Consider the following 21,487-nt stretch of genomic DNA (forward strand, 5'->3'; position numbering starts at 1 on the left):
TGAATCCATTGGCGTCGTCAGAAATCGTGAATTCCGTTTTCGGGTTGCGTGAGACAGTTTTGTATCGTTACAAACTCTACAACTTTATCTTTGACAAGATTATGTTTTGCAGCGACTCGTAATTTTATTCAAGGAGGCACAAGCCAAAAAACTGATTCGCTCCACAATTGTGGGACAGAGGGAGTAATAATTACGTACTGAGAATAATAACGTTACTGTATCCCCACAAATCCGGCATGTCCCAACTCGATTTAAACGTTATTGATAGAGAATACTTTAAAGTAATAAATGTGTATCTCCACGGCATCCTACTGTAGTACTGTACGTATGTCCCAACTCGATATTGGGACATCAGATGGGACAAAATCTTCCAATGTAAATTTGGGCCAGTTTGTCCAAACTAATTGTCCCAAAAATAGAAAAATATACTTCGAAGTATAATTTGTATGGAAGTCCATTCGTACAGTTTCCCAATGCCGGATTTGGACACATCGACCAGTCGGCATCGTGAACCACTAGTTAGTACTACTATTAATACTAATAATTACGTACTGTAGTAGTATTGTCCTTTTACCCGAAATTTGGACTTTTGTGCTGATTCACCAATCTATCGATCCATTCTTTGTACTGACTTTTGTATGAAAAATCGTGCAGGCTAAGAGTGGATGTGATTGGTTACTTGATTCGTGTTCTTTGTTTTGATTGGTCGATTGATTGTCTACCGATTGCTCGTAATTTCGAATCGACTTTTTCTCACTCTTCGACTCTGGAACTCTACGTCGTTGTTCCATCCACATGATGGCCAGTCTAAAATCTTCATTGCATTTTGATCATATTACGCCGGTGTCCACTGTCTACATTGTGCAACGCTTCCCACTTCACATGGACATGACTTGCAGTAGAAAGAGCCCAGGTCGAAGGTGAAATTTGCTCTTGCCATCCAGGAGCTTGCAAGGCATCTCCGACAGTGTAGAGCGAGTACTCGTTCGTCCGCCTTTGTCCTTTTGCGTACCCACTCCAGTGCGTGCTTCATGGACGGCAAACCACGGGGGAGGAGGAGGGCTGTCCTTGCGATGCCTTCAAACGCATCCAAACCGTCGCGCAAACTTGCTGCCACTTCATATCCATGTGCATTGGCAGTGCCTATGCTGCTGCCACCTGCAGAGGAACGTCCTGTGGCAGGACAATGGACGTGTTCTTGAACACTTCTTCTACCGTGGGGTTTTACCATACCTCAAAGTCATCATCCGTTGGACATGTCAAGAAGATATGTGCGTACCCAGCATATGCTGGCGCGGCCAGTTCCCGTGGCACAAAACACAACGCGATCGAAGCGAGTGCCTACCAAGGGCTGGAACAGCACCACAATGTCTCGCTCGTGGTGGCAATTGAAGAAGAGCGTGGTCGGAGGCGAAAGGTCGTCTGCGACGCTGCTTTTAAACCAAGTCACACAACACGCAACGCTCAACGGCGTGTGCACGCCGTCGAGGTGGAAAATCGCGCCAGATTGCGGGTCCACCACGCGCTGAGCTCGACCTATCCACGTTGTACCTTGGAGCCCCTTTAGCACGGTCGGCGTGATGGCGTCGGGCAGTGGAGGCATCGGTGTGTCTGCTTTAGCAGCCAGCCACGTGGAAGCCAGCGCCACAGCCAAGCCTGCGTTGACCTGCTGGTACTGGCCTATGGAGGGGCGGTGAAGAAGGTGAACAAACTGTCTGCGGAATGTACCATGCATACTCAGGGCCATGGCCAAGACGTCAGGAATGAGGTCGTAGTAACATGTGTCCAACGAAGGCACGACTGTCAAAGGGCTTTGCTCCGTTGCTGCACAAGCTACGAGTACTTCTGCAGCCTCTGACGCCTGTGTGATTGTAAACACTGGCACGCCGGCCTTGATGATACCAGCTTTCTACGAACATACGTGAGCAAAAGCACTTTCATCTCGTGCACTCGGTAAAGAAATACCTCGCGGGCGATCTTGGTCAATGTACCCCCGAGGATGCGAGTGTGGTCGTAGTCCAGCGCCGCGATGCCGCACACGACGGGCTTTTCAATCACGTTCGTGGCGTCCAAGCGCCCGCCCAATCCGACTTCTAAGATGGCAACGTCCACTTGCTCAAGCACAAACATGCGCAACGCCATCACGTCAGCGCGGTAAAGTAGTTGGGAATGCGCGGGTACGATGTCCCCAGGTCACGCTACAAGTTCGGTTTGACGTCCATTCGGACAATACTGTCGCTTGCTTTGGGTACCTCTTCAGAGCATTTTCACTCAGGATATTTGCCGTTGCACCTAGCACGTAGGCAACACTTTGAAATATGTACTGGACTACACCATTTGGAGACTCAAGCCACACTTCGCAACTCCCATGTGTGTATTAACGAGTTTATGACCACCAGCAAATGCAAATGTGAATCCAGAATGCATTGTTAAGTTGGTTAGAAAACTAGCGTCACCGGTCATGTGATGACCGCAACCACCATCGAGTGTCCATTCACGACTACTCATTTCACGACGAGTTAGTAAATTCGGACACTGTAATTTAAAACCTGGTCCTTCTTTACGGATAGGTCAGGCATGGATGCCGCCATCGTCTCGACACGAGGAGTGGACGTCGTGTCCACAGCCAACGCGGGCGAGTAGGACAGCAAATTGCTATCATCAGGACACGAAAACATGTCGTCCATAGACATGCCCGGCAGGTCAAATTCTTGACGGCTTGGAGGCGATGTAGACAACGCCACTTCTTCACGCCTCACGACGGCGCCGCAGGCCACTTCGGTGCGAACATCACGACCCTTGGGCACCGCATCTTCGATTCGCCGCGGGTCTTCGAAAATCGAACTTCGCGCCCAGCCTCGCCGAAAGTCATCCTGGCGCTTAGGGCAATCCCACTTCATGTGGTCCACGCCGTTGACGTTGTATTTGCCTTCACAGTAGAAGCACTTGCGGCTCTTTGAAGTTGCCTTGGAAAACGCCTTTCCGGTGTCATGACGCTTGCCTTGATTGGCTAGATTTCCGGATGATTTTCGTTTCCCATGGTTCAGATTGGAGGGAAAGTTAGCGTAGCTAACCGGAATAACCAATCATGGAGTTTGACCTCCCATGGTCAAAATTGCATGTTTCTTCTTTTGACCAAAAACTCCAACAAGTTTAGCCTCTACCTCAGCTAGGTTAAAAGACCCATCGTACTTGATTTGTGCACCATAAAACTGAGAGGGTAGTTCATTCAATGCCATGTAAATGATCAAGTCATCAGTCACACTGTCGCGACCAAGGTGTTGACGAGATTGGGCATTGATCAGGTTCTTGAGGGACTTCATCTCGCCAAACCATGACTGGATGTTGTCAAAAGGCTTTTGAGCCGTTTTAATTAATTGACCCATATAACCAGTCACAAATGAAACATTCGAAGCCCCGCAGCGACTTTCGACTTCAGACCACACCTCATGCACAGGAGTTTTTCCATCAGTCGTGTCACGTAGCTGCTGGACAAACGACTTAGGTAGAAGACTATACAGGTAGAAGCGAACCTTTTGCTCTGTTCTCTTCCGATTGTACAAGTGCCACCGGTCATGCGCTTCATTGCCAGTCGAGATAATCGGCGGCTCGCAATGCAACCAGTCCTCATATTTGATTTGAGGCTCGGGCAATGATTTTGGTTCCTTTAAGTAGTTACCAACCATCTCAAGGGTCATTCCCTCCAGGTAGCTAACAAAGCTTTGGGACCACACACGAAACGAGGACTTCTTTCCGTCGAACACCAGAAGACCCAAGTCCGAGGTAGACTTTGATGAAGCAGACGAGATCACCATACTTGAAATATCAGATAAATCCAAGCAATACGTATCATGCTAAAAAATCAATCGACACACACACAAGCAGAGTGGCTCAGTTCGGAGGTGGTAAATTGAGTTGTGTACCATTCATTACAATCCTCTTCACATCACAGCCAAGGCACTCAGATAGCCACTAGACTGTTGCCACAATCTGATTGGCTAAAACATACAACACACGTGCGTATCACATGCTCTACACCACACGTTAATTGGTCAATTCTCATGATGGCACATCACCAGTATTCCATTATTCCGGATAACTAATTTTATCCGACAAGATGTATGTACGTACAGTACAAGTCCGCGCCAACTATTATCCGGATATTTTATAGTATGCTTGGGATTTTGACCTTGGATCTGAGTCCTTTTCAGTGCCATATTCTGCACTGAATTCAATAAATTTGAGTGTGAAGGATATTCGTTCGCATGGTGACACTGACTTTTTAGCCGCAATTCTGCGAAAATTAATACAGTATAAGTAGATAAGATATGCATGGTCATTTTGAAGTCCACCCAATGCCATGGAATGGCCGACTCATGTAGTAGCGGAATCAACCGATGGATTCGTCCGACGAGGAAATCGACGTCATCATAACTACGGCAGCCCAAGAAGCAGTCCGCCAAGCCGCAGCTATGCTCTCACGATCATGGAGCGGGTCTCGTCGCGGTCGCCAGCCAAACTTGGATCGAAACCGGGCTGATGAGCATCAGCAGATTGTTGACAATTACTTTGGAGAGAACGGGAAGCCACCCAGCTTAAAAGATAATATAGGTCTGTCGCAATTACAGAAGTGCTCTGCGTCGATGCGTATGCTGGCCTATGGCGTCTGCGCTTACTCGATTCACCATCGTCGCCTTGGTGAATCGACAGCCATCGAACCCATGAAGCGCTTTGCAAGGGGTGTCGCCTCAGAGTTACTACCCTTGATTCGATCCTCAGACGCTGCTACTGTACCCATGTCTTGGAGAGTAACTCGTTCTCCATGTCGTTCATCGATAACGCCATCGTCTCCAGCAATTGAAAAGTATTTCGTGTAGAGTAGTTTGTATACCGTACAAATGTCTTGTTATTAGATGAATTCGGCGCAAAACCTCGATTCGGCATTTTTTGTTAAAACTACGTGTGGAATGGTCAAGACTCAGGGCCCGGGGTTCTGAAACTCAGTTTCAGTGTCGAATTCAGTGTTGGGGTGGGGGTAAATTCAGGGTCAAAATATCATCGACACTGAGTAATATTCAGTTTCAGGGTCATATTCCGTGTACGGTGGAGATGCTCTAGGGCCTGTTCGGACCGACTTTTCCCGAACAACGCTGAAAACTCAACGACTTTCAGCTGCAAATTTCTGTGATCTAATTGGATAAATTCCCACCAATAACAACTTTCGATTTCAGCACCACACTTCGACCATTCATCGACAGTAGAAACTGATGGAGGAACTGGTTCTTGTCGTCGACTCAGCGCCACCACCAGCAGCTCCTCCCAATCCCACCCCCAAGCGTCGTCCCAATGTCAAGCCAGTCGCCGGAGTGCTGAAAGCCCCCAAGACCGTGTGGACGACTGAAATGGTGACAACGCTCCTCGACAAGCGCTGCGACGACTACAAAGAAAGAGGGAATGGTACGCCTAACGAAGTTTTGAGAACAGCTGTCCCCCTTTTAGCCAATAGAGACAGAGTCCTCGAATTCGAGCAGATAATTGAACAATAATAATATTATCCCGCCGGCGCGAATTTTTCGAATTGACTTGCAACCTTGCCCTCACAAGTGTCAGCTTTGATTTCGCAATGCAGGAAGCCCAGCGCACACCAAAGCGCAGTTACACTGTCGCAACAAAGCAGGAAGTACTTGGACTAGTGGAAGCTGGCCTCGTCGACTACAAGGTGTCTGAGCTACTGGGTATTCCACGTCGAACAATCCGAACATGGATTGACCAGAAATGGGACATCCTGGCCTATGACGGTAACGAAAAGCCCAAGAAGATCGTCCCTGGTGGCCGTCCCGAAACCTTCCCTGGCCCAGACGGACTCGTTCTTTTAATGAACGAAATGCGTGAACAAGAAAGAGCCATGACGACAACGCATATCGTCAACTGGATTAAGCAGCATCAAGCGGACTGGCTGCGCTCCTACGTTGCGCGGAAGAAGCCTGGCGCCGGATACCAAAGTCTGCTGAGGCTTCTTCAACGGTTCTGCCATCGACACGGCTTCTCACGTCAACGGCCTGGGAAGAACAAGCAAAGCCAAGCTGCCTTGGTTGAGGTGCGCGACAAGTTCGCAGTGGAGTTCCACCGCGAGTACCGAGGGTTTGGTCCTGAGACCATCTACGATGTGGATGAGACTGGGTTTCACTGTGACATGCCGCCCAAGTACAATTTGTCTGCTTGAGGGCGTGATGCCAAGATATCGACTGGTGAGAAGCATTCTCTTCGAATGACTGCTGTTCTCACCGTGCGTGCTAACGGCGACAAGCTGCCAATCCTCTTTGTCATCCGTGGAGCTCCAGGTGGCCGCATCGAAACGTCTGAACTGCCGCTGTTTCCACGTGGCCATGTCTACGCTGTGCAGCAGAAGGGGTGGATGGACAACACCGTGTGGAACATTACCTGCGGACGCTGCTTGCAAACAACCTGTCCGACCACTCCGTTGTCCTACTCGACAACTTCGCGTCTCATGTCAACGATGACTCCTACCGTATTGTTCACGAGGAGTTGGGTAGCCTGCTTTGTCCCATTCCCCCCAAAGCCACGTCATTTTGTCAGCCACTTGGTGACGGTTTTTGGGGTGATGGCGCCATTCAAGCGTTAATTGCGTGATGCTTGGCTGACCGAAGAGATGATCGACGGCTGGTCAAAAGAGATTAGCAATGGTGAAACGAGCCATCGTGGCATGGGATCGCGTGTCACCAGTAGATATTCGCAGGAGCTTTGAGAAAGCTCTCCCAGTCCCTACTAACACTTGAGTAAATGGTGTGTTCATGCATCGCATTGATGGTCCTGCATGCCAAAGGCACTTTTCAGCCAATGATTTGTTGTGGATATAAATATGGTAAAATTAAATATGTTGCCTATGTCTAATTGTGTTGTTGTATGCAAATTATATTAATTTTGAAAAAAGCTTCACACTGCCCGGGCTCGAACCCGGGTCCTTTCTATCATCATGGATAGAAAGGACCCGACGTAGAAAGGACCCGACGGCATCCATGATGATTTCTATCATCATGGATGCCGTCGCGCTAACCGTTGCGCCACAAACGCTATCTTCGTTTCGCGTTCGTAGTTTACAGTAGTCGACAGCTGTGAGGGGGCTTCTGATAATATGTATCGATTATGAAAGGATTTTTCTCAGATTTTCACCTATTCTTATGCATAGAATGAAAAACGCGTTTATTCGATATGGAACTTTATTATGTAATACAGTTAAAAATGACTCATGTTGAAACTTTGCAACATCGCTTTAGCGAGAATATCAACATTGAAGATGTGTTTAAATGCTCACTTTGTAGCTTGGCCTGTGAGCTACAATGTTCATATTATCTGTTTATCGCTAGCATTTATACAACAATAGTGGGTGTCAGAGTTGCCACAAGTTCGTGGCAACAAGTAACATGATTTGTTTTGATTGGTTGAAATAGAAACCTTGCAACTTGTCGGAGCTGCCACCACTTGTCAGAAATTCTTGACAAGTCGACAAGTAACGAGTCTGGCAGGGAAAATGTTCGATTTCGATGGATAGCATTTGAGAGGATCTAGATAGCGATTCGACAATCCAACCTCCACACCTGCAGCGACCAGACACCTCGATATGCCACCACGCAAGGCAGCTTCCTCAAGAGCTGATGCCTCGACCGAGCGAACTATATCCAAGAGAGTTCTATGGACCAAAGATGCGGTGGGCGACGGAAAATCCAGCATGGATGCTGTGATTGCGTGGATGTCTGTGGAGACAAACTGCGTGCGCTGGAAAGGCGGCGACAAGCACAGCGGTTCGACCAAGGCCTCTCTGGCCTCCGAGGTTGTGGAACGGCTCAAGACCAACGGAATCCACCATCGTACAACCAAGGACGTCGTCCAGAAGATTGGCGATATCGAGCGATCGTATCGTTCTGCCTGCGATTGGCTCGCCAACACTGGGCAGGGCATCGTCGACGAGGACAGCATCCCAAAGGAGGTACAACGGCTTTGTCCATACTACTATGTGCTGGACGAAGTGATGCGGGATCGTGCATCGACGGCACCACTCGTAACAAGTGACAACCTGCAAGACGGTAATTCGAGCGATGAAGACGTTCCTCCGACTCCAGTCAATGCGCCCAATTCAGCCAAGAAGAGAACGGCGGCAGCGGCGAAGATGGATGACTGGAGCGAGATCAGTGCGCGTGCGTATGCGCTGAAGAAGGAACAGCTGGAGTTTACCCGTGATGTGGAGAAGCAGAAGCTAGAAGTGGACAAGCAACGCGAGGCCAGATTGACCGAGGAAACCAAACTCAATGTTCGGCTTTTGACGATCCAAGCCGAGGAAGCGCATTGGAAGTTCGAGCTTGAGCGTGAAACTGCAGAAGTTGATGCACGCATTAGAAAGATCCAAACAAGAAAGGATCTAAAAGAACGGGGGTGGAGTGATGTGGACATCAATTTAGCATGTCCAATGTAATAAACTCTGTGAATTGGAAAATTGGAAACGTAATTAGTTAAAAAGGGTAGCCTGTGTCAACAAGAACTTCTTCGACTATACTACTGCGTTTGTCAGCGCTCTCGATTGCGTCGCCATGTTCCACTGTATTGATGGGAAAACATACTCGACACCCACGCAAATCAGCATTGCAATTGCAGTTGACTTGTAGCTCGATCCACGATGCTGGGACAATGTCGTTCTCGGTGACCAAAACGTTGTGCAGGATTGATGCCGCAATGATTGTTTTGATGATGGACGTCATGGCAGCTTTTCCATCCATGATTTTGCGAATTCGTTTTAAATGTTGGAATCGGCCCTTCAACATTCCAATGGAGTGCTCAGCTTTGATACGGCCTTTTGCAAGATGCGAATTAAACCACGATTTGTGATGTTCCATGGCTTGGTGAGTTTGGGTTTTGAATGCAGGTACCAGGCAAGTAGATATTTGGTACGCAGAATCACCCAACAAATATTGACTCCGATCAAAGTATTGCCTGGACAGGTTGAACAACTTGCTGTTGCGCCAAATTCGGTTGTCGTGAGTTGACCCAGGCCACCCAGTGTAAATGTCGCGAATGATAGCCCGGTGGTCACAAACAATTTGAGCCGCTACAGCGTAGCACCCCTTGCGAGAGTAGTAGTCCTCACCATGCAACGTGGGCTTGAACTCAAACGGAAAAAGGGTACCATCGATGAAGCCAACGCAGTTCGAAAAGCCACACATACTTTTAACTTCGGCAGCAATTGAAAGGGTTTCGGCGTGATTCGGCCAGTATATGAATTGACCACGCAGCAAAACAATGGCATCGGTGGTACGTCCAATGAACAGACTGACTGTGCCGGCACCAATGTCAAAGAACGACGCCATGTGCTCGTTCGAAACGGCATTTCCATTCGCTCCCATGTAGTACAAGAACACGAGCAAGTGGTGGGACACTGGGCTTTTGGCGACTTTGCCACGCACGACCGCAAACACTGACTGTTGATCAATAAGAGCGACGATGCTGTTAAATGAGCGACGCTCCATCCGAAACAGCTTGCGGAAACGAGACTCCTTGATTTCGTACAAGAAATGGTGGAACCGTGTACGCGTGAATGGGTCGCAAGACCGCACGACAGAATAACACTGGTGCTCAATTGTGCGAAGTATGTGCAGGAGCTCGTGGTCCAGGTCATCTTCGTCACTGTCACTCTCATCAAACAGGTCGCGGCAAAGTCGCATGATCCGGCGACGTTCCACCTGAGAGCGTGTATGTCGCAAAGTGAGTTGTCGGTCACTGATCTTCACCATGATGCTGCAATTTGTCGCTTGAACTTGTTGCCAGGGGTTTCACAGTACATACAGTATACATTCAGAGGTCTGCTATTGGCTATTATTAGAACTAGCTCGTAACTTGTCGCCACGAACTTGTGGCAACTCTGACACCCACTAATAATTATTCCCAAAGGCCCCCTCACAGCTGTCGACCACTGTTAAGTGAGTAATCAATTTGCTAATCTTGTAGTTAGTTCATCGTCAAATCCGATACAGCGCTAGCACAAGCAATGCCATTTCCCAGTCCAATTGCAAATTTTAATAACCTCCAACAAAAACTGCCCTGATTGGCTATAAAAACAATCGAACTTCGCAAGCCGCTAACCAATAAGCAACCACGTTTCATATCAGGCCATGTTAGGCGTACCATTCCCTCTTTCTCTGTACACAGCAAGCTTCGAGCTGCATCGGAGCTCGGCCTAGCTGTCAATCCTGTGGGGAAAGATTGCACTCGCCATCAATGGATTACTCAGGACAAGCGTTCCGGCCGTGGCAGTCAAGAACAAGTACACGAGTCTCAAGCGTGAGTTTTCGACGATTCGCCTGGCAGAGGGAGCCACAGGAAACGCGGTTGGTGTATCCGCAGTATTGGGACGAGCTTGTCTCAGCTCTTGGTAGCAAAGACGGCATTAGTCACATTGACTATGCATTCGGTGCCTCTGGTCAAGGCGACGAAGCGGACGGCGGTGGAAATGAATGCTGTGACGACGCAACTACGTCAATCAAGGAGTTCAAGCGGCAGGCTGTGATCGACGTGGAGCTGTCGCGGCAAAGAGGAAAACGTCCAAAGCGTATGGACATTGCGCAAAGCCTTGTCACCTTAGGTGAGAGCTTAGCGCAAGGCATGAAAGGCATGCATCAGCCACGTGACGATGCACCTGAGCGTGAGACTAGTAAACTCCTGGTAGCAATCGATAAATTGAAGGTAGCTGTTGAGCAAAGTACTTCAAATCAAAGCGAACTATTTAGTTTTCTGCGCCGCAACAATTAAAGTTCAAATATATTGTTGATTCAAACGAATTCATTAAGGTATCGTTTTACACTGTCTCGTGTGGCTTTGCAATATCGTTGTCAATGGAATATTCTTCGCTGTAATGAACAATATCACCACCAAGATGCATCCAATCACGTGAAGCAGGTTGAGATGAAGAAGGCTCCAGGTCAATAATCCAATTTTGCAACACTAAAGTTGCCTCAATTGTTTGAGCCATTATTCTGCTGATTGGAGTTCAAGAGGCTTCTTGAGCAAACGGAATTTGTTTTTCCAAAGTCCAAAACACTGCTCCACAACAATTCGAGTACGAGAGTGCAGAAGCTTGTAGTGTGCCTCGGCTTTGTCCAAATTGGGAACAATTGGGTACGGGGTCAGTACATGTGGGACTAGAACGTGTAGCCGGCATCAGCTAAAATAAAGCCACCAGAGGGAATGCACCTTGCCGACCCAAAGATGGAGTTGCGAAACAACATACGGTCGTTCTGGGACCCCGGTCGCAGCGAGTAGGCCATGAACCGCTTTTGATCATCCACCAACGCCGTCAAGTTGAACGCCGGGATTCCCTTTAGACAATACAAGCCCTCGTGATGTCTGAATCGTTTTACCATAACAAGGCACCCGTCGACGGCTCCGTACACAATTGGAAACCTAGCCACCGCTTCAAATCCTGGTATATTATTGATATAATTTGTATTTTAAGAGTTATTTTTTAATAATAATTTTAAACAATTTAAAACATTTTTCTTATATCTAATCAAAAACAAAATGTTTTCTGATAAATATAATCTTATAAATAAGGATTTATTTTAAGTAGAATAATTTGTTTTCATTAAATATATTTATTTTTCTAACTGAAAAATTAATTGAATAAAAAAATTATGTACTGAAATTCAGATGCAGATGTTATCAAAAAATATCCATAAAAAATAATTTATTTATTTTTATTATATAAGCCGTAATTTGTTTTTAAATTATATATATATATATATTTATTAAAATGCAGCAATTGCCCGCCACGCAACAATGGATGACGGCAGCACAACAGTTGACCCCAGGTGCACACGTTGCAAAAGCACAATGATTTCGTTCACGTGGTCGTAGGCCTTTGTCTTTCCAATGCCAAACACCAGGGCAGCGCAATCCAGTCCATCGCTGTGGGTCAGGTAGTACAATTCCAACGCCGTTCTGTCAACCACGTCAAAGTGGCATGATCGGTGCAATGGGGGATGACATGATGTCCAGGATACTTGTAGACGTCCGGCAATAACAAAGAAGGCGTCGCGTGAACACCTGAGGTAGCGAACAAACCAGCCATTTTGACCACCACTTGCCTTGACAGCTGGCCAAAACAAAAGACAATCCATCTGTGACTTTGTCATTCTCGGGCTCTCGCGGAAAGGTTCGACCGTCAAGCAACGTGAGTGTCGCAGCGATAGCTACGACCGCGCAAACCAAGGGAACGACGTCCATGTCAATTCTCGCTTTGAATTTTAGCCAATCCAGAGGTTATATCGCCAAAGTCGCTGTAAATGACCTCTTGGAGGTGATTTGGAGCGACTTTTGTTGAAGTCGATGGAAACGGATATGATTGGCTAGAATTCTAAACACCGATGTTGCAAAAGTCGGTCCGAACCGGCCCTAAGTAGTTTTTTAGATTCTCCTATTTTTCAATACAAAAGTCAATATTATATCAACCACTAGTACTGTATGTACTAATAAATGCACCAAGATCTAAAATCAAATTCTGGATCTTGCCTGACCGAGCATCTCCTGTATCATTTTGGAACTATAAAGCCGACTGGACGACGACCTTGCACTATTGCATTCTTCGTAGTGCATAGATTTGAGATCCAGGAATAATGTTTGACGGTGAGATCAGCAGAGTGAGTTCCAACGAGCTGAAAAGTGCAAATTCATTGAATTTTGACCTGAATCTCAGTTTTGGATATCAGGTTCCACTACCTTCATTATTTTATCCAATCAATGAACGTAATGGTTTTGATTGGACATAAATACAGTGAGGCTGACATACTTGTGCCTCGTATCACTACAGACGACTTAGGGACACTTGGTACTTCGAGTTTGGCAAAAAATCGGATTATGATTGGCTTACGAACTACGAAAGTCATTGTAGCCAATCACACAGCAGAAGCTTCAATTTTGCTAATTTTGAACACGCGCATATTTTATATTGATTGGTTTGATGATTCAAGACAAGAGATAAGGGTTTGACGCGGTGGCGCAGTGGTTAGTGTGCCGGATTTCTTCAAGTCCCGGGTGTGTCAATATTTTTTCTACCTCATACAATGGTCAATTATGTTAATAGTACATTTAGATTCAGTCCTAATTACTTCGAAGTACTAGCATAATTGTTCAAGACAGTATTTACAGTTAACATGTCAATTTGATCCAATGATGCACACATTTTAATGTCCCTCATAATTATTGAGGAATGGCCTTCGCAAAACTTCGACGGATTTCTTGGGGTGTAATGTGAGCCCATGCTTTGATACCACGATGAACTATGGCCAAACGCTTCCGGTGGGCGGTCACAGTCATCATGTCGACATCTTCCTCCTCGTCGCCTTAATCAATTCCTCTTCGAGCCAAAGGTCGCGTAAATGCCTCTTGAATGGTGCCATGATGGCGACGTCGAGTGGCTGTACGGCACTGGTCGCATTCGGTGGGATTGGCGCGACAAGACAACCGACTTCTTCTGTCGCGATACGAACACCAGATCGCTAACATGAGATCAAAGCTGTCAAGCAACAAGACGGACGGCGCGTGGACTTGTAGCTTCAAAAGAGGTCGTAGGTAGTAGTCCAAACACGCGCGTCCATCCATGCACACTCCTGGACAACATAGTGATGACCGATCGGAAAGTCATCGAACTCGTTCTTCTCGATCAGCCCGGCATGCCACGCATGATAAACAATATCGGCAACTTCTCACCATCGGCGCGCACAGAGAGCACAGCTGTCATACGGTACGCATGCTTTTCGCCGCTGGAGATCTTTGAGCTTCCTCCCCGTACTGCCCAGATGGCCTTCGGTGGCATGTCGTACGACATGCCTGTCTCATCTACGTTAAAAATGGTGTCAGCGTCAAAGGCTGTATGGAAGTCAAGCACGAATGCCTTGTGAAGCTCGTCCAGGTCGCCTTGCAGTCGTTTCGCTTTAGTGGGTCTTTGACGCGTGAAGCCGTGCCGTCCACAGAACGTCTGTAGCAACCGTAAAAGCGTCTGGTAGCCGCTGTGCTTTTCTCCGAGGTATGTGTCGAGCCATTGTCGGTGAAGGCGCTTCAGATAGTTGACGAGGTGTGTGCATGTCACTGCTCACTCAGCCTCGCGCAGCTTGAGCATGAACGCAGTCAGCGCCGTGGTGTCCGGGATTTCTTCGGGCCGGCCAGCACCAATCAAGGTTGAAGCGCTTCATATTGCCGTCGAAACTCAATAGCTTATCCTTCTGCTGCATCCAACGCGATAAGTTGCTCTTCGGGATGCCTGTCTCTGCTTCTAGGCCGCGAGTGCTGGCTTCGAGCATCTTTGGAACCATTTGGCGCTTCATCGCATCCGTGTAGCGCCGTCTTGGCTTCTTCTGAGGTCTGATCTTGTTGCGACGAACTGGTGCCATCGTGGAATGACACGCGTGCATGTTTTGAAAGCCATCAACGCGCGAATTTAAAATATTTTCCCGCGAACCAATCTTGTAGCCAATCATGGACTAGTATTATCATAAAGTTATTTGATTGGTTGTAAAGAATCATGTGTTTCCAAACTTCGGTGTCCCTTAAAATCCCTCGTCGTCTGTAACCTTGGAGTGGTGCAGTAGTCGACACAATGCCCACAAGACACACATGATTCCATGGGTATCGTTATGCTTTGGACGATTTGGTGGTGGTTTACAGGATCTGTATGAACTTGGTTGAAAAACCCACTTTAAGGTAAATGATCGAATTCTCGGACATGATCGAATTCTCGGACATTGGAGTTTTGACCAATCAGTAGGCTCAATTTTAGTGGGAACCAATTCTATTGGATATGATAATATTCACCACTTCTTGACTTCACCACTTTTAACTCCAATAGTATTGCCACAAACAATAAAAATACATGGGAAGTGCCTCTGCAGCATGGTTGAAGACGAAGGAGCACGTGAGAGAGGAAGTATTGACCTTACCCCCGCAGAAGAAGGGAATTAAAGAGCGGAAGCGTGTGTCCACTAACCTGGAATGGTACACTCGGGAAGAACTTCATGCATCTGCAGTCCATCCAGTCAAGCAGAAGAAGTAATTTTTTTATGCAATTAATATAATTTTGGGTAATATAATGACTTTTGTCCACCATCGGTATTATAATACGTGCATTGTATTTGGGGCGTATATTTTGTAAATTATTTTACTTCAATACAAAATGTAAGGTAATTCTATGTCCGAGAATTAAGGTGCATCGAAATTGTCATTACTAATTTTACTCCATGTATTTATTTTAGTACAAATCGCAATTATCATTGATTGAGTATCTATGAGGCAGTAAAAAAAACTCCAGGAATTGTATTTTCGAGTGGTACTTTCAGATTTTTGAGATGATGTTTAGTTACTGACTTACGTCCAATCAAAGTCGAAAAACAAGTTGTTAGCAAATCGTGTCCGAGAATTCGATCATTTACCTTACATCACTTCTGTACGTAACGACTACATATAGGGTTAGTACACTTGATTTTTACTTGCAACTTTTTACTTGCAACTTTTTCAATATTTGTCCAATCAACACGCGTTAAGGATCAGCTTCATCCAATGAATGAGATGAATACGTTGGTATGTTTATATTACAGGCACGTTGTAGACGTGCTGAGTAATGTTAAAAATAGTTCGAACGATTGGTTTTTGGACTGGACAAAAAGCATAGGTAACGTTACACAGTCCATTTTCGCGGTTGCAAGCTCTCATCGATCGTCCAGCTACCTGCGATAGACGGGTATGATAGCTCGAAACATGCATAGACAATAACACTCATGCATGCATGCATTAGACATGGCACAAGGCGAGCCTTTAACCCTGCACGAGCGTGGGACGATCTTTGCCTTTCGCAAGGCAAAATGACCCATTCGGAAGATTGCCACATGGGGGAATGAGTGAATTGGTTGTTCCTCTTAGCATCAGCCATCCTCCAACGCTTCCTTGCACGCCGATGGGACCCCAGCGTCAAATGGTACAATCACTGCCACACTTCGTAATCCGTTTTCACACAACTTAGAAGTGTATTTGATGGTGTGGTTGTGGCATGCGCAGTGCTGGTGGTCACAGGCGCTGCGCATGTCATCACCATGCCATCAAGTACCATTTCAGTGAACAAAGTAGTGTGAAAAATTGGTGGCCGTTGGTGGTCGATTTAGAGGAAACACAGGTTCGATGTGACATGGCTAGTCGTGATGATGTACAGTGCTGTACGTCAAGGCCATTGAAAATACTACTTTTTTACTTATTTGTGCTCAAGAGAAAACAAGATCATTCATTTCACAAGGACTTATGGACTGAGTTATTTATTTGTGCCTCCCCTGTTAAATTATGTATTACCCCCTGCGTCCGGAGCGAATGAATGATTTGAATAATTCAAAACAACATATTGAATGGGTACTGTATGCTGTTATCGGAATGAAATGAACTTGCTATAACTCGTTACTATATACTACGTAGTACACAGTACTGACTACGTAGTACTTCAAAGTACTTTGCACCAATTTTCGGCATACTAGTAGTTCACATTTGAGACCAACAACTACTAGTTGTTAAGTCACAACGGTGGTCGCCAATCGCCCCCTTCGTAGAGAGAAGAATCGCGCATACATTCTTGACGTTGGGACAATAAAGCGGCAATGAAGGAATAAGCTCGGCAAAAGCCTTACCAGGGAGGGTGTTCAAAGCTGCCGACATCAAAGGCATACAGTGAAGGACGGATTTTCGATTCAGAGAGGCCAAATCATTCCAAATTTTGAGCACCATGGAGCTCGACACCCCCAACACGTCCCGAGGAGGTCGCCGACATGTGTATCCAATGTCGTTGAAGAAACGAGGTATCGCGCTGTTACAGCACAAGTCCATCCACAAGGTGGCAGGCGACATCTCGGTCTCGTACAGCGTCGTGCGCAACTGGAAACGCATTTCACACAAGATCGATAAATTTAAGGGCAACTTGCGCGGAGCAGGCCGCCCGCCAGTACGACCCGAGCCCGAAGCCCTTCTGCAGTTCATGGATGCCCGTCGTCACCAAGAACGCGCCCTAACATGTACGCACATGGTCAATTTCCTCAAGCAGCACCAGAACACCTGGCTTCAAGACTGCATTCGGCGTCAAAAGGAGGGTAGCGGATACGACATCCTCTTGAAGATTCTCCAACGCTTCTGCGGTCGACATGGATACACGCATCAACAAGCATGTGCCACCTAGAGAACGACCACCGTTCTTGAGAGCACTCGCGCCGAGTTCGCTGCCAGTTTCCATGCCAAGCATGCCACCATGGCCGACGACTGTGTCTATAAGACAGGAATTCAGTATGACATGCCACCAAGGTACATCTGGTTCAAGAAAGGGGGCACACCCAAGCTGTCCAAGGGCGAATAACGCTCGCACCGCATAGCCGCCGTGTTGACCATATGTCGCGATGGAGCCAAACTGCCAATCCTGTTCGTCATCAAGGGCCAGCCTGGCCGCCGCATCAAGACACGCATTAGGTACCAACCTATCCATCAGGAACACTTCTGCGTCATGCAGGCGAATGCATGGATGGACGGCGAGGTATGGAGACAGTACCTGTGGATCGTGTTGGCTGAACGGATCGTCGGACAGTCGCTCCTGGTTCTCGACAACTTCGACTCCCACGCAGCAAGGAAGGGGTCGACACCGGCGCCGAAATCGGTTTCGATGTGTGCCCGCTTCCGCCAAACGCGACTTCCCACTGCCAACCGCTCGATGTCTCGATCATGGCTCCATTCAAGCGCCATATACGTGACCTGTGGATAACAGAAGACATGGTGAGCCACGGTGACGACGACGACGACGAGAACTGGATGTCACCTGCGACGCATGTGAAGCGGACAACGATGATCAAGAGGGCGATCGATGCGTGGGAGACGATCACACCAGAGCAGATTCGTGGCAGTTTTCTCAAAGCGATTCCAAATCCGCAGTAGAAGTGCTTGGGACGGCATTCGCCGCCACAAGCACCTACAAACAGTATTTTCGTGATTAGTTGCAATCGATAGCCCTGATCAAGGCGGTCATTTTGGCGGTGGGTTCATGCAAAACGAATAAAAACGAAGTTATGGGGGAAATACTATTGTGTTGTTGTATGCTTCACACAGAGCCCCCACTTTTGATATTTAATTTAATTTGACAATTCTTGCCCCATGGAAAAGCTATTGGTCAGAATATTCATCGTATTTCGAAGTTTACCAGCCAATTATATCTTGAGAAACCTACTCAACTTCGAGCGAGAGTGTGGCTTAAAATCCGTCCTTCACTGTACTATGTAATAATGCGCCATAGTTAGAGCCTCTTTTCGTAGTATTGTGAATTCGCTATAAAATTCCAAAATTCGCGGTTTGTCTACAGTGAGCGACGAATCAATATTGAATCATGCTGGAGTTCTGATTGGTTGAATATAATTGTCCTTTGTGAAAGAGCAAAATTAGCTAAAAGCGTCGTTTCGTGATTCGATGGGGTCTAGAAATCTGTACCGAATCCACAATACATGTAGTTAACTTTTGCCGTTCAATACTTGGGGCCAATCGGAAGCTTGTCATCCTAGCAATTGGTCCAATAAGATCGTTGAAAATGCCTACGAATAATTTGGTCGAAATGAATCATTTATTTTACGGCTTCAAAAACATGAACAATTTATTTATATACGGAACAATTGTAGATTATTTACTCAAGGACTGAATTACAAAGAATAATTTAATTTATTTAACTTATTGAATAGTACTTCTTTTTAGATTATTTTTGAAGGGCCTTGCTGTACGTCCTCCTAAGCGTACGAATCGAGTGCGCAGGCTCCAACGTAGTGGTAGCTTGGTATCACGGAGAGCCGAAGCGCGAGCGCCAGGTAAGCTTAGCACGATGTCGTACTATAGTAGTAGTACGTCAGCCAACAAGTACAATACCGTCTTGGAAGCTGAAGCTCAAACGCGATGCATGAAAATACCTATTTTCTAGCGATGTGATTGGCCCAATGTAACGTAGTGGTTTATACTATTAATAGTATAAACCTGGCCAATTTGTTTTGAACAAATCGAAAATGTAATGCATGGTTCATTACGATGCCGTTATTTTCGCCAATATTTCATGTCATTTTCTGGATTATGGTTCACGGAAAAACTGGATTACCTGAATCTCATGGAGTTCCAGAAAGTACGATAGTACAACTAGCATTATCCGAATGTTTTCGAATACTGTACCAAATTGTTCGCGCGCAATCTTACAGAACCGAGGATGGCGACAACCCACCCTGCAAGACTCAAACGCTACTGGATCGAATCAACCTTGTTCACTCGAGCCATCAACAAAGGCTCGTGAACTCTCACGTGGTATTTCGAACCGGACGACAACCTTTCGAGGCGTAAGTTGTGTACCCTATGTACATAGATACCAATCTGGGGCGTTTTAGACTTCGACTGGAATTGATATGTGTACTTCGTATCCTTCTTGATGATGATACGATGATTGAACAAGGTTTGAAACATTCGTACAACTTCATCGTTGGTAAGGCTAACTGTAAACTCGAGACCTAATTATCCCCTTAAGACAGGCCTAATAAGAATAGGTATACGCCTATTTTCCAGATAGAATAGGCGTGTTTCCTAAACACAGACTTATATTGCTCTAATTAACTGCTTTTGAGGAGTGATGGCTCGTGGAAGGTCGTGTGTTAGTCGGCATCCCGCTGTGCGATCAGGCCGAGCATCTCGCTGATCGTGGCAAGCTGCTTGGTCTGGACAGCGCAATAAGGCTGACGCGGTAGGCGTCCTTCACGCACTTGAGTATAGAGAAATCGTACTCTATGGACGTGGTGTTGGCGAAGGCCGCCGCAAAATGCGCGCAGATGGTCCAGGGTGGGCTGGGTGGGCAGGTTGTCCCAAGCATTGTTGAACATGGTCTTGTAGATGTTATCGTCGAAAATGTTCTTGATGGGAGCCGAATTTCGTATTACTTCGAACAGGGCGCGGTGCTCCTCCTCGATCATTCCAACGCGCTCCTCGCCCCATGCCGCGGCGATCATGTTGCTGCGCGGATCCAGGACATCCTTCAATGAACTTGCTCATCTGCGTCTTGACGAACTGCACCGGCAGAACGGGCGGCGTGAGCTCTGCGGCTGCTTTGTTGCGGTAGTCGCGCTCACCCTGGACAAGCGGCCGATTTCGAGCAGCACATCCTTCTGCTCGTCCTCGTCGAGCGACAGGTAGAGTTCCTTTACCCAGGTCCCTTGATCCTTGACGTGCACGAGGACGTCTCGACCGTGATCCACCATGGGCCGTCCTCGATCAAGTCGTCTGCTTATAGCTGATCGGGGATCTGCTGCACGTCCTTGTGTTTGGTACTGGCCATCATGATCAGCCTTTGGACCAGTGCTCGATCTCGGATGTCTGCTGCGACAGGACAAGAGCGTGCGCACGAGCGTTATGCAGCACGACTTGGCCATTGGGTTGATGGCGGCGACAATGATGCAGTAAGCGACTTAGTGTGACAAGGTGGGTTGTTTCTTTTCAATACATCGCATTGGATGGGCCCGGTGCGTCATCCGATACTGCAGTTGGGCCTGGAAATGTGCCCAGCGGTTCGTGTCCTTCGGACATTTGCTCAACATCTCGAGCTGCGGGTTGGACCGTGAAGGCAAATTTGACTTATTTGATGCCTTTTTACTGTTAGAGCATCCCCACCCCTGACGCTAAACCCAAAACTCTAAAACCAGATCTAAAGTGGGATCACGCAAAATAATTTAGAATTTTTCATCTATTTCACACCGGTTGCCAAACAGCGATTGAACTCTATTCGCATGGATGCACGACACCAAGCCGCAGAATCGCCTGGATAAAAGTAGGTTAGGGCAAAGCATGCCAACAAGTCAGTGAATGAACTACTAGCAGGGAATATCGCTTAGAAAGCCGCATCAGTAGTAGCACTCCGTTGCCGGTACTAGTGCGGTTGCGACCTATAATCGCGTCTACGCTTACATGCGCTTGAAAACGAACAGATACACAATATTTGATAGATAGTCTACGCATGCGTTAACAGAAATCCAAAAGTCGCAATAGAGGGGGAGGGAGCATGCTCCGTTGTTTGAGACTGCACCCGCTCGTTGCAGTGCCCACATCCCAGTGCCTGCGATGTGGGCACCGTACACGAGCGAGCGGGTGCAGTGCTGGGGCAACGCATGCAGGCGCTGGTTCCATGCGACCTGGTCGTCCTTGCATCTGTTCAGGCGCCAACTTTCAGTGTGCTTCCTACAAGAATCGCAATAAGGTTAACATCGTCGGTCGGCGAGGTTGGCACATGCCGAAGGACGACTGCCGCCATGGCCAATGCTGACAGTCATCCTTCACCATACAAACGTCACATGCAGTCGCGTCGATGAGTTACACAAGATAGGACTCATGGGCTCACTCTAACTTAGCG

At 47.1% G+C, this 21,487-nt stretch overlaps 8 protein-coding genes across 8 annotated transcripts; 3 read left to right on the top strand and 5 right to left on the bottom strand.

The window, feature by feature from the left end:
- Positions 1-1,143: 1,143 nt before the first annotated feature.
- On the bottom strand, positions 1,144-2,142 carry H257_00582 (hypothetical protein; the record flags this gene model as incomplete). The annotated part of the gene is made up of 4 exons (XM_009823324.1): positions 1,144-1,173; positions 1,280-1,680; positions 1,729-1,909; positions 1,966-2,142. The coding sequence occupies 4 exons, from the start codon at positions 2,140-2,142 to the stop codon at positions 1,144-1,146; spliced, it is 789 nt and encodes a 262-aa protein (XP_009821626.1).
- A 352-nt stretch (positions 2,143-2,494) lies between these two features.
- On the bottom strand, positions 2,495-3,815 carry H257_00583 (hypothetical protein; the record flags this gene model as incomplete). Its single annotated transcript, XM_009823325.1, has 4 exons — positions 2,495-2,500; positions 2,550-3,010; positions 3,266-3,356; positions 3,534-3,815. 4 exons carry the CDS (start codon positions 3,813-3,815, stop codon positions 2,495-2,497), a joined length of 840 nt encoding a protein of 279 aa, XP_009821627.1.
- A 2,453-nt stretch (positions 3,816-6,268) lies between these two features.
- H257_00584 (hypothetical protein) lies at positions 6,269-6,643 on the top strand (the record flags this gene model as incomplete). The annotated part of the gene is made up of 1 exon (XM_009823326.1): positions 6,269-6,643. One exon carries the CDS (start codon positions 6,269-6,271, stop codon positions 6,641-6,643), a length of 375 nt encoding a protein of 124 aa, XP_009821628.1.
- Positions 6,644-7,639: 996 nt separating this feature from the next.
- Positions 7,640-8,488, top strand: H257_00585 (hypothetical protein; the record flags this gene model as incomplete). Its single annotated transcript, XM_009823327.1, has 1 exon — positions 7,640-8,488. One exon carries the CDS (start codon positions 7,640-7,642, stop codon positions 8,486-8,488), a length of 849 nt encoding a protein of 282 aa, XP_009821629.1.
- Positions 8,489-8,649: 161 nt separating this feature from the next.
- H257_00586 (hypothetical protein) lies at positions 8,650-9,800 on the bottom strand (the record flags this gene model as incomplete). Its single annotated transcript, XM_009823328.1, has 2 exons — positions 8,650-8,692; positions 9,058-9,800. The coding sequence occupies 2 exons, from the start codon at positions 9,798-9,800 to the stop codon at positions 8,650-8,652; spliced, it is 786 nt and encodes a 261-aa protein (XP_009821630.1).
- Positions 9,801-11,204: 1,404 nt separating this feature from the next.
- On the bottom strand, positions 11,205-11,968 carry H257_00587 (hypothetical protein; the record flags this gene model as incomplete). Its single annotated transcript, XM_009823329.1, has 3 exons — positions 11,205-11,381; positions 11,424-11,466; positions 11,946-11,968. The coding sequence occupies 3 exons, from the start codon at positions 11,966-11,968 to the stop codon at positions 11,205-11,207; spliced, it is 243 nt and encodes an 80-aa protein (XP_009821631.1).
- Positions 11,969-16,816: 4,848 nt separating this feature from the next.
- Positions 16,817-17,263, top strand: H257_00588 (hypothetical protein; the record flags this gene model as incomplete). Its single annotated transcript, XM_009823330.1, has 1 exon — positions 16,817-17,263. The coding sequence occupies one exon, from the start codon at positions 16,817-16,819 to the stop codon at positions 17,261-17,263; it is 447 nt and encodes a 148-aa protein (XP_009821632.1).
- A 2,479-nt stretch (positions 17,264-19,742) lies between these two features.
- H257_00589 (hypothetical protein) lies at positions 19,743-20,342 on the bottom strand (the record flags this gene model as incomplete). Its single annotated transcript, XM_009823331.1, has 3 exons — positions 19,743-19,805; positions 19,872-20,097; positions 20,158-20,342. The coding sequence occupies 3 exons, from the start codon at positions 20,340-20,342 to the stop codon at positions 19,743-19,745; spliced, it is 474 nt and encodes a 157-aa protein (XP_009821633.1).
- Between the last annotated feature and the right edge of the window lie 1,145 nt (positions 20,343-21,487).

The sequence above is a fragment of the Aphanomyces astaci genome (assembly GCF_000520075.1).
Source record: "Aphanomyces astaci strain APO3 unplaced genomic scaffold supercont1.1, whole genome shotgun sequence".
NCBI classification, from domain to species: domain Eukaryota; phylum Oomycota; class Saprolegniomycetes; order Saprolegniales; family Verrucalvaceae; genus Aphanomyces; species Aphanomyces astaci.